Below are 13,653 nucleotides of genomic sequence, written 5' to 3'. Positions count from 1 at the left end.
AGTTTGGGATTTTGAGTTTTCAATGAATATTGTTTGTACCATTAATTTTGATTGTTCACGTACGGAGAACAAAATTTTGAGAATCCTTATATGAGATTTGTTTATTGAAAACTTTTGAGTGTGAATTATTTCATTATTTTTATTTCAATATATAGTGTTAGATCATATGTGTTTTTTATTATTCCGGTATTCTCTGGACCTTACCTTTCACATGTAATAGCATAGATATTGAAGCACGAATTTAACCCTGAGATAAAAGAATTAAAAATTGTGATAGAGTCATAATCATATCATTTAAATAATTTTAATTAATTAATCGAAAAATTAATTAGCTAATTATTGCTTGGCGCACTAAGACTTTAAATATCACAATAATATATATATATATATATATATATATATATATTATATATATATATATATATATATATATATATTATATATATATATATATATATATATATATATATATATATATTGTTATGATGTTTTGTTTGTGTATAGTTTTATGAGCAATGAGTGTTTTTAATACCACTCTAGATAATATATATAGGGTTTTTATCGCGGTTCTCAAAGAATTAGTTTGTAAGCACTTTTTGAAATTATCTTTATTATAATTATTATGAAACACACATATATATCTAATATAGACAATGTAAATTTTAAATAATCTATCTTTAAATTGAAATTCTTATGACACTAATTAAATTATATTAACAAAATTTGGTACCTTTCTGTCACTGAATGCCTAAATGAAACTGTTTTCAAAAATAAGATTTTAATCACCACTCAATGTCTTCGTTGTCAGCCTCGGTTATCATTATTTTGTGAACTTGCATTGCCAAATACACCACAATGTTTTAATTATCAGCTTCTACCATTTTAAAATATTTTTCTTCTTACCAGCATTTATAAATCGGTAAATATTGTTCTTTCTTCCTTTTTTATTTGCTTTTTGTTTATTCTTCTTTCTAATAATCTAATACTCTCTTCCAATCTCCACTCACCATATACATTATATAATTTTAATCTTCAATTAATACTCTCTTAATTCTATTTCTTAATCTTCATCTAATATGCTGGATCACTGATAACTGAGTATCTTGACTGAACGACTGAACTATACTTACTGACTATATTAAACATACTGACTCCTATACTGAACTTACTATATTGAACTGACTTCTTGAATCCAAATCTCATCGTATTTATATGACTTTAATGTTCACGAATATTCTTGAAAGAAAATATATTCGAATCCTTCTATTTCATAGACATTACAATGTTCGCGAAGATTCTACTGCGATCAAAGGTTAAATTCTTTATATTGACATCTTATTCTAGAGTTCTAGATAATTCTTTACTATTATACCTAGAAAACTACTATTCTAACTAAAATTCTATGGAGAATTTTATGGAAATTTAGGCTTTTCAGATCAGAATATAAACTTATATATAAATTACATCTTAAATTTATAAATAACACCATTTTTTAATCCATAATTCTTTATAAAAGTTCCTACAACCAAACCCACTCCAGTGTATATTTGGTTGCCTACAAAGATGGTGCACTCAAATATATTTACAATATCATAATTATTAAAATAACCAAATACATTGCAAATTAAAACACTGTTTAAACTTATTATTATGTTAATTTCTTAAGAATGCCCTCATATAAATACTTTTTATAATATTCTCTAGTATATAACTTATAAATTATTTCGTTCACCACCATTTAAGTTCATTCCAGACCACCTTCGCCTCTCCTATATTTAATATCATCTCAATATATATATATATATATATATATATATATATATATATATATATATATATATATGAGCAATATTTTTACTTTTCGGCCACTTTTGTAGGGGAGTTGATGGTTGGCGGAACTTTTATCAAATTTTAGTATATTATTGTACCTTAAAAAAAGTTAAAAGTCCGAATAGCTATGATGATTGCCGACCTCCGCCGCGGAGATGGCACTTGAAGAAGAAGAAATACCTTAAAAAAGAAGCCTATAGCTTTTTAGCCCTCTAGGTGCCAGTGGGCTTGAGATATCCCCCGCGGAAAGGTTCAAAAATAGCCCTTTTTGCCTCTGAGCTCATTGGACCGATTTTAACTCACAATATCTCATTTTTTTGTTATAATGTCAGCTCTTTGATGTAATAATTGACAAAACCGCAGAAGATAAGATCTATTTTATTGGTCAAGCAGAACGAAAAGAAATCTTACAACATTTTATGATTTTTAATTAATTTTCAATTTTAACCAAATGAGCAATAAATTGTAGGATTTTGTAAATTAAAGGATTTTTAAATACTTTTCAAACGAGCATTGGTAAATTACAATCCATGGAGTAGATTAGAAAATACAGCCATTTAAAAATACACAGTTTTTCGAGTGAAGTTAGTGTTCGAAATCTTGTAGGCCATTCCACAGTACCACCGTATCGAATTCAACTGTCGATGTAGTCATTATTTAGCGCACGCCATTATTTATTGTACGATGCACTGTTGGTCCGTCATGTGAAAACCCCATGTTTTGTCTAATTTCCAAGAGAACATCCTCTAAGAAGCCAAACAACCCGTCTGTTAATAACCTATGATAATCATTGCCAGTAACCGTTTGGTCGAAGAAGAAGAAGTAAGGTCTAATAGTATATGATCTCACTATCAACAAAGCGGTTTCAAAATTTTTCCTACTTTTTTTGAAAGGATGCCTTTGCGGATATCTCTGTTTATATACTTTTGTATATAGTACTAATAAACAGTTTTTTAGGCATTCGCCCACATATCCACAAATTTTTTAGTTAAAAAATTTATATTTAAAAAAAATTTGCAACTATAACAGTATTACTAGTTTTTGTGACACAAGTAGATACTATTTATTTTAACAAATATTTTGACAGATACAGTTAACGTTTACTTGTTTTAAAATTATAATCAGAATATAATTCTTATTTTTGCGAAAAGAGTTTTTAATAAAAACCCATAAAAACCCATAAAAACCTATAATCTCTAGTTCTTTTAGTGCACAAATGAGTTTTTGAATGCCCTTTTGATTTTTACATCAGATTTTATTAGAATTAATCTATAAATAATTGCGTCTTCAATTCAGGTCATAGTTAAAAAGGAAGAAACTGCACTACGAATAATCCGAGTGGAGTGTTCGTCTAGACGAGAGTCATATAAATTTTAATACTACACTATTAAATAAGAATTTTACATTTACAGAAGTAAAATTGAAGGTTTACGCTATTTGGATAATAGGATAACGTGACAAAAATTCACGATCTCATATTGGCAAACCGCCGACTGAAGGTACGCAAGATAGCTGAGACCGCAGGCATATCACAAGACCGAGTTTGTTATATCCTTCGTGAAATTTTGGGTATGAGAAAGCTGATTGCCACATTTGCTCACTCTGGACAACATGCTTATCCGTGAGACCACTTCAGAGCAGTATTTGACGCCATTTAAGCGTAATCCAAAGTAGTATTTACATCGTTTCATAATAACCTAACCATTGACGAAAAATGAATCCACTGGTATTTGATCGAATGAATTAACTTAATATTGCTCCAAGTCGCTATTAGTACAAAAAGTAATAATAGATACGTTTAAAGGTCTAAACAGACAGAAATTTAAATGATTAAAAGCTTAACAGCTTAACTGAAAAGATTAAGAATTTAGTATATTGATTAAAAATATTTAGGTAATCCCAAATTTCTTTTGTTTCTTAAAAAGGCTCTTTTGAATGATAATATTTTATTAGTGAATAAATTATATATGTAGCTGTACTATTGGTTTACTAAAATTACTACAACATTTGAGACAATGAATTTCTTCTTTACTAGATTATGACAAAAGGAGTATAACTTCTTAAATCACTGTATTGTTTTACAAATTATTGTGAGATTTATTTTATATAATCTCTTAAATTTATAATGTTAAAAATTTTTTTTTTGTTTCAGAATGCAGCAGCAACAACTAGCAGCCCAATTGGCCCAACACGGCAGTGGTGGAAGACAACCTCCATTAAGTCCAACTCCTTCAGATAGTGACTCAGACATATCTTTAGGGGCCCACTCACCTCCCATCAGCTCTCCAGGTCCGATACAATTTGGAAGAACCTCACCGAACCCGATAACCTCCTTTAGATTTGGAGCTCATTCCCCAGGTCCTATGCCCGCCCAATTTCGCTTTGGAGGAGCGCATACTCCTCCCACGTTTTCTCCAAATTTCAGAATCGAGAGGTCTAAAGATAGAAATTCAGCGTCTCCTATTAATGTAGACAATAATTCCAGTTTTACAGCAGTCAATTTGAGGTTAAGTTCCAACGAGAGTCCCATCGATGTCGACAGTACGGACAAGGATGCTAGGAAGCTGGACTCTCCCCCACAGACTACTATTCAGCACTCGCCGCCCATGAATCTACGAATTGCGGATACCTTGAGGATGCAGCACAACGAGGGTAAAATAGAAACCCCTTTACCATTGCGAATAGGCCATCAGCTAAACCCAGCGCAAATCGGTACACCCTTGAGAATCCAAGTGACATCTCCCGGTAGACTGGGAGCCCCTTCACCGCATACCAATCTTCATGGAGCGTATTCGCATGGTGGAATTGTCAGAATCGCTCCACCGAGTCCTAACAATAACGGTCATATTTTGCATCGGCCGTTTTCGCCTCCAAGGCTAACGTGATACTCGCCCGTGGAGTGGCACGGATGTGAATAGGAACTTTTTAAGTATGACATCACGGAGTGTATAAATATCTTCAATTAAGAGCAATATTTACGATACACGGTTTATGTATGGGACAATGCTTTTTTGGTTTCCACGCATAATTTATTTGACAAGAGTACAATAAATCAATACCCAGAATTTATTTTATATAAATTTATAACCAGTACACTATAAACCTTTTTTATGGCAAGCGACTCATTTGGTACATATTCAATTTGTTATACAAATGTGATATTATAATATTAAATGCATCTGGGAAAGTTAGTATTCAACTACACAGCCTAAATTGAAAAAAGGGAAATCTAATAAAGCAATAGCAAAGCAACTAAAGCAAATTGTCACATCAACCGAAAAACAACATAAACTCTACAGACCTAATCAATCTAAAACCATTTATCGTAAATATAATGGCTCCGATATAATACTAGCTTGAAAAATACGAAACCCAGATCTCTTAAATGTTCAAAAACGGCTAGCAATACTTTAAAATATTGAAAATACTTTAAACATATTTCTAATAATATTTTTAAACATAAAAGATTTTTGGTTTTCGAGTATAACGTACGGTATGTTCTGTGATGTCTCAGAAACTAGAATTACTGCAATGTTATGTATATTTATTCGCTTGTACAGAAGAGTAAGTGTACGGGATGGTGAACTTACTTTAAATGTTCAGTGGCAATTTGTCGATAATGTCGATATTAGGATTTTAACAGGTTTGGTCAGAGCTAGATGATAGAATACATCGTTAATTCAGGACGTACTTTTGTTCAAACAACCTTAAATATACGCAATTAAAAAGTCTTAGTTTACGTAAATATGGAAAAGGAAATTATTTGTAATTAATGTAATTCGAGGCTACTTCTATCTCTTCTTCTTTCGGTGCCATATTAGGTCCCCCTAATGTTGGCCATTATATTGGCGAGTTATTCTATTTAACACAGCTTCGTCGGTCTGCATCGATGTCCAGGATATTCGAAGTATTCTTCTATGCAACCACATCTCAAACGCCTCTAGCGAGTGATTGTATTCGCCTTCAGACTCCAGATCTCAGTGCTATGTAACCACACTGAACAAATATAGAATTTCATCATTCTTTGACGTAACTTTGGCACAGTATAGAGAGGTTCCATGGAACCTCATCATCAGCCGCTTTGAGTCTACTGCTGGACATATGCCTGCCGTAAATAATTCCAATGCATTATATCTTGAGCACCCTGAATCCAGTTGTGCTGAATGTGCTTGATGCCATCTGACCACCTTGTTGGAAGACCTCCTCGATTACGATAAGCATCGTGTCTAGGTCTCCATTCCAGAATTTTCTTCGTCCACCTTCCATCTTTTAATCTGGCAACATGCCCCGCCCAGTTCCATTTCAATGTTGTAATCTTCAAAATCAAAACATTAAATATGGTAAATTCTCCTAACAAATTTACTGTAGGTACAAATACACTGTAAAGAAAGATAATAATAAAACCAGCGGACAGAATACGCACTAAATTCTTAATTAAATTCTTGTTGATTTTATTAAAAATTCTTTTGATTCAATTTTTACGTATTGTTAAGACAATTATGTACATTTTTAAATTGTTCCATCGTCTGACTCTGACTAGATATCGCATATTTTATAGAAACAAAGCATTTTAGTCAATTTAAAAAATGCACAAAATGATTTTCATTTGACACTGTCTTTACCAGAATCTTTGTTTTTGTACGTATCGAAATTATTTATTTTTTTGGTTATATTGTGATTAGAATTACAGCATTATACAGGGTGATCATTTTAATAGAGTTGTGTCATAGATTAGGTATCAATAATTTTGTTTTGTTGTAGTATTTCAATATACGTATGTAATTAACTTAAGTTTTACTTTACTTTATTTACGTAAAAAATATTACTAAACAGTAAATATACTGTTTAGTAATACCAATTAGTAAAACACATATTATGCATATTTAAAAAAATAACCTAACTTAAATTTAATTTAATCTAGTACTTGAATTCTTCTACATCGTGTGTCTGAGTCCAATTTAGCAAGAGCTAATACGTAATTTAATGCAAAATGTAAAATTTTTTTGTTAAAAAAATATTACTTATAAGTCAAGGAAAGACTAAAGGGCCTAACTTTGCCTGGATCATTGTTGGAATTATTACAGAGCTACTACTAACATCTATGCTTTCAATGAGGGCTTATATTTTTTAAGTGAACGAAAGAAAGCATCATAGAAAAAAATTCATAAAGGAATTACAAAACAAGCATCCCACTTCTAAAAGATGGTGAGGGATAGTTACTATATTTACGTACTACATTATTTTAAGCTATGGTGACCTGGACAAAGAAGTAAGAGATCAAGTACAAAAGCAAATAGGCTGGCAGAATGCCTTAACATTAACACTGATGCCTGACACAACACTAAGATGAAGTCAAGAATTTATAAAGCCCGTTTAAGACCAATAATGACATATGCCTCAGAAACATGACCCGACACTGCCACACAACACAAAGGCCACTGGAAACGGCAGAAATGAAGGTACTGAGAAGAATTATAGGAAATACGCTGAAAGATCGAAGGAAAAGTAAAGACATTAGAAGAAAATGTAACGTACAGTGTATAAATGAATGGACACAAAATATAAAAAAAGCATGGAATAACCACATAAGCAGAATGAGGGAGGCCCGTGTCGTCAAAATAGAAAGAGATAAGTCACCATTCGCCCGAAGAAATATCGGACGACCGCGCAAAAGATGGAAAATGACAACCTTTCATAGAGGTATAAATCGCCAATGAACAAGCAGAATTGCTTATAAAGAGAAAGAAGAAGAAGCCGATTATTTTAAGCATAATTTTTATTAATATTAAAATACTGCTTAACTTCCATTGTATATTAAGGCGCCACTCTCTTCCGTAGGGATCTATGGAGTAGTATCACCGAGCCGCAAGCCCTTATCTCTTGCCGTACTGCTTTACCATAGGCCGATCAGACACCAGCATATTCTAGTCAAAGCCGCAGATTCGTTTTAGAATTTTAAACTGCGGCGTTAGCCTTTTTTATTTTTCTGTACACCGAGCCAGGACTTAAACGCACATCCACTTAACCATTCGACATTGAAGCGAATGAGAGTCGGCCGCCTGACCCGCTTGGCTATCTGACCGACTAGGATTTTTAAATTATTCAAATAGCCCACCCATGTTATCACCTCTATTTTTAACAATTTTCTCTCAATAGTCCTTAGTTTCTGGTTTTAGTAATTGTTTTTTTTGTCATATTTATTTTGTCATATTTGTCATATTTGCATAAACATTTATCAACTATTGTATATTATTATAATTTGAAAAATAACTCCCATAATTAATCTGTATGATTGTTTAACACCATGGCAAGTGTTTCAAATAAAATTAGCAATTTGGAAAACATGACCTCTTCAGATAAAAATTTTCGATTAATGGCAAAAATGACTTAATGGTAGTACTTCAAACAGGAAATGTTTTACACATACACATACTGAAAAAACAAGGTAATATTTAAGTTATTAAACTCTCTCGAAGATCAAAATGGTAAAGTTCAAAATCTGGCCATTAAAAGCTTGCATATTTAGTTACCAAAGTCAAAGAACCTCAAGTAGAAGCTATAGTTCTAGGGTTAGTCCGTGAGAGATGGCTCACATTTTTTTGACTGTCTAAATCTTGGCACAAAAAGTCTACTCTCTGAAACATTTATGTATTTATATCAAAATACCATTTAGAAGAAAGTATACAGAGTTGGTTAAGCCAAATACTTAAGACAAAAACAGATAGCATCAAAATACAAAGAACTGTAAAAGTCCAACCCACCCGATGTGTCACGGTGAGATGACTCGGACAATAAGTGTGATTCTGCGCAATCATAAACTTTATTTGGCACATTTTTTTGCCAATACTTTTCTGCATATATCACATAAATTAACATATTTTGAACAATTTTTGTCCTTGTCCAGAGCAGTTTTGAGACAAAATATAAGAGTTGTTGTAAAAATTGTTATCGTCACACTTTCTCAAACACATAAAAATGTATCTCGTAGAATTGTTAAGAAAATGGCAAAATCTTTGGCTAGTGCTTTTGAAAGTGATGATAAATCTATTCAACTAAGAGTGCTGAACATTATAACAGATCTGTTAGTGCGCTTTGGTCCACAGAATTCCACAGTTTCGTTATCAAAACTCTTCTTCCACAATTGTGATCCCAACGTCAAGCTATCAGAAATTGCATAATTACAGTCGGTAGCAACTTGGTACTTTCTTGCAAACTTGTAGTTTTTTGGTGTACTTTATATAAGTGTAGTACAATTACTATAACTATGGCATCAACGCAGCTAAATTTTAGTTTGTTTTTATTTTCTTTTTTTTATTCTATTTTTTGCTTGCCGATATCTATCTATACCTGCTCCTTCTCTATCTTTCATTCTTTTTCTGTGTCTCTCTTACTGGTTAGCATGAGAGTCTTAAGGTTAGTGACCTTAGTGGTCGTTTTTGATTATTTCGGGAAACGATCACTAGCAACATTGAAAGATGCTGAATGTCTTTCTGTAGAACAGATCTAAGCGAAGATTAGTAACAATGAAAAAAAAAAAGACAAACAAAAACATTATCCTAATGATCTTATATCGAGCCTAAATAAAGCATGGAAAGAATATTGACGCGTGCTCTCTAATGTAAATAGATCATGCAAAGAGAAACCTGATGAGTAGACAAACATTTCCTCAAATAAATCGATCAACAGTTAATTTTGTATATTGTTGTACTGAATAAATAGAAAATCATTTTTGTCGTCGAATTTCTTTAATTTCTGTTGGTAAATCATATCTATAATTTTAGAGTGTTCGGGTAGCCTTGCGATTATTAAAGAGGCTCTCTAAATTATCATTGAAATACCATGTAAAATATATCTGCAATAACTCTTTTAACATAACATTTAAACGATCACCCTGTATTAAACCTAGATGTTTGCGTATATTCAATTTGTAGATGAAAATCATATGTTATTGATTTATTATAAAATGAGTATATATTTATATTGATTGTCGATTGTATATAAAGAAAACATATTACACAATAATATTACATAAAACGTTGGTATTTTATTTCAGTTACCTTTATATTTTCCTTTTAGTGAAATTTATTGCCAGACACATTACCGCAGTGAAAATAACTTGTGTATTTCTTCCTTTATTGTAATATATTATAATATATCAATAAATAATTTATTTATTAATGGTTAAAACAGACATAGTGGGTGTTACACTCAGCCGCAATTTCCTTTTAACATTAATTACTCCTCCTCTTTACATTATGACTTGAATAATCGAATATGTACTTGAATAAAACCAAGTTTCTAATATTTTTCAAGAAACCATATAAATTACTAACTTATTGACAGCTAAAATTTCGGACGTGTACATAAACATCAGAGTTCGCGTTCAGGACTAAGACAACTCAAATTGTCACGTTGTTAAATTCGATAAATACATAGCACTTTTTAGTGCTTTTTAATTATTACAGTAAATATATAACTCTACAAGCATCAGCTACATAATTGGTCCTTCGAGCTTATACAAAATTTGTGTAATGTATTGAAATGTATTTTAAGGCGGAGGGCATGTACGTACCAATCCCTTACAAATGCAGTCTAAAATCAATGCGCATATATATCTGCATATGTGCTGTTAAATACAATAAATACATAGCATTTTATAGTGCCTTTTTTATTCATACAGTAAATACAAAACACTTCAAGCGGCAGCTAAAGAGTTTCTGAATGAAATTGTTTCTGATCTACTTGAGATTTAAGTATCTAGATTTCTGGAACGTCGTATCAGCTTGCAGATGTCTAATGGTTGGGTACCATATGTTTGCGGAGTCACTTGATAACTTTCAAAAATTTATTACTGCCTCCGTTTTATTATTTTTAGCTGAAAATATGGTTAACTGTTTCAGGTTCTGAACCACACAGTGTGCAGCGTCTAGCAATCTATAGAATCGTTTATAATATTAATGTCATATTCCCATTCTTGCCTCCCCGTTTACAACGATGTGCAGAGGAGAGAGATACAGCAGGGCATCCTTAGCTTTGTTTATGTTACCGTACTTCATTTGGGAATGGCAATGTGCGTGTTTGCTGCACTTTTGGACACCATACACTAATGTATATGATATGTTCTTACTACTATGCTATAAATCCATTATTACATGAGTGCGTTTCTTACTTTTGGTTACATACAGCTTGTTGGTTATTAGTAGGGAGTGTATTCAGTATTCTGGATTCTACATATCCTTGAATAATCGGTATTCTCTGATTTATAACTTATAACTTGCTGGCTTTTTTGCTTTCTCCAAAAGTTAGTATATGGTATTCTTATATTAAATATTCTGGAATTTAGAATATTCTGTACATTCCTAATTAAGTACTCTATAATATCTAAATTAGTTGGTGACCCTTCTTGTCTTATCATACCCAGTTCATTCGTCATTTCATAATTTTGCCAAATCAAGGGGAAGATCTGATATTTTGCCTAAGATTTGCTACAGTTGTTTAATAGAGAAAAACGATTTTACTTGCGGCATTTATGAGCCAGCTACACAATTTCTTTCTTTTTACTTTTACTTCCATATTTAACAAAGAAAAGGCGCTACATTAGTGGCTGGACTTAAGGTACTAAGTGCATAAGTAATGAGTAGACTTCGGCAAATATGCATATTGCATATTTTGCATATTGTGCATATTTTATGCAAATATTTCATATTTTGGCATATTTGTATAAAAGTTTGCATAAAGTGCATAAAAGTTCAGATTTTTATACTGTTTTTGAAAATTTTTAAACATACCAATTTATTTCAATTCTTGTATAAAATTTTGTAGTCATTTTAATCAAGAAATGATCTAAGTACGTAATCTCTATAGGTACAAAACATTTACAATTTCAAAGAAGATCAATTTAAGTAGCCCTCAATTTATTGTATCTTAACAGCAGGTAAAATTCCAAAATCTCCCAGTTTATTGAATTAGGTACCTAAACATTTCTAATTTGATGCTCAGATTTGTAAATCATTTTTGTTTTGATATTCAAAGCGTAAACACTCGTTGTGCGTAACAAAAAGGAAGATTGTGATTTTATAATGCCTAAAACAACCAGTGCTTCAACTTGGATTAAACCTTATAAAGAGCTGTCTATGGATATGGGAAAAATCTACTGTTCAGTCTGTGGCAAAATTGTAAGTATCTAATAGTTTCTATTAAATATCTAATATTTCATACATACAGGGTGTTTCCAAATGACACTTACAACGTTTGACTGTAGATACTTCTCGAAAAATTGAACAAAACGATATAGTTAATGAGGGGTCAAACTTATTTACTTTTCGAGATACAGGGTGTTAAAATTAAAAAAAATTAAATTCTTTTAGTTAATAACAACAATAACTTTAAAACCAATAAACGTATTTACTTGAAATTTAGTACTCGTAGGTTGTTTTTAAATGAAAAATAGCTTCCTTTAGTGAGAAAAAATTGTCCATGGTGCAATACAATGGTGTGTATTTAGAAAAAATTTTCACCTTTACTTTTTTTTATGAAGTCAGCTATTCTAAAACAAAATTATTTTTATTGTAATTGAATTAACAAAAAAAAAACTTTTTTGTTGAATTTTAAAATAAGTTATATGATGTACTAATGGTTAGTAACAAAAACTAATTTGTGGATTAATACTGCATTTAAAACACTTAGCGAGTAATTTTTTTCCAAACCAGTTATTTGATTAACCAAAAACACCTTGTATATTTTTATATTTTAAAGGTTGGGTTAAAATAAAGGTTTTTATTTTTATTTATAGATAGCATGTGAGAAGAAATTTCAGATAGACCAACATGTGAGAACTGCTTCACACATTGCAAAAAAAGAAAAAATATGAGGAAAACATCAAACTTCAATGGCTAAATGTTTCCAATCTACTTCAAAAAAATTAGATGAGCAAGAAACTTTTAATGAAGACTTGTGTCGCGCATTAGTGTCTGCAAACATACCGCTTTCAAAATTAGCAAATGTAAATTTTAGTTCGTTTCTAAAAAAATATTGCAAACTTAATGTTCCAAGTGATCGGTCTCTAAGAAGAAATAATGTGAACGGGCTATACTCGTGGGTGTTAATTAATATTAAGGAAGAAATTGCAGATAATTATTTTTACATATCTGTAGACGAAACCACTGATTCCTCAGGAAAGTATATTGCTCATTTATTAATTGGTGTTCTTAAAGAAGATACCTTACCAAAATCTCATCTTATTTCATGCCAGCAACTTGAGAAAACAAATGCTTTAACAATTTCGCGTTTTATACAAGAAACATTAGCAACTTTTTTTCTTCCGACAACTATTCCTTCTAATAAATAACTGCTTATTTTATCGGATGCTGCTCCTTATATGGTGAAAGCAGGACAAAATTTAAAAATATTTTTCCCAGATTTAATACATGTTACTTGTGTAGCGCATGGATTAAACAGAGTTGCAGAGGAAATACGAAAAAAGTTTCCTCTTGTAAATACCATGATATCCAGTGTCAAAAAAGTATTTCTTAAATCTACTATAAGAATTCAACTTTATAAAGAAATGCTACCTAACATTCTTCTTCCACCACAACCTATTTTAACGCGATGGGGAACATGGTTAGAAGCAGCTAATTTTTATGCAGATCATTTTGTTAAAATAAAGAACATAATTGATACGTTAACAGATGAAAGTTCCCAATCTCTTTTGGATTCTAAACAAACTTTTCAGAGTAACTTGCTTCAACAAGAACTTTCATTTATAAAATCAAATTTTAGTTTTGTTCAAAAAACAATTACTCAGTTAGAATCACCAAAACTGTC

The 13,653-nt window shown here is 31.3% G+C and overlaps 1 protein-coding gene across 2 annotated transcripts in view; it reads left to right on the top strand.

Annotated features, from left to right (window-relative positions):
• Optix (optix) overlaps nt 1–9,849 on the top strand; it is a 183,503-nt gene extending 173,654 nt beyond the window's left edge. For both annotated transcript variants that reach the window (XM_072520823.1, XM_072520822.1), the window contains one exon: nt 3,983–9,849. In XM_072520823.1, the coding sequence (XP_072376924.1) occupies nt 3,983–4,715 (733 nt within the window). In that variant the 3' untranslated portion in view covers nt 4,716–9,849. The remainder of the gene's footprint in view (nt 1–3,982) is intronic.
• The last annotated feature ends 3,804 nt before the right edge of the window (nt 9,850–13,653 follow it).

Source organism: Diabrotica undecimpunctata, chromosome 1 (genome assembly GCF_040954645.1).
Source record: "Diabrotica undecimpunctata isolate CICGRU chromosome 1, icDiaUnde3, whole genome shotgun sequence".
Lineage (NCBI taxonomy): Eukaryota > Metazoa > Arthropoda > Insecta > Coleoptera > Chrysomelidae > Diabrotica > Diabrotica undecimpunctata.
The sequence above is the reverse complement of the archived record's forward strand: the minus strand, read 5'-3'. Positions and strand labels throughout refer to the sequence as shown.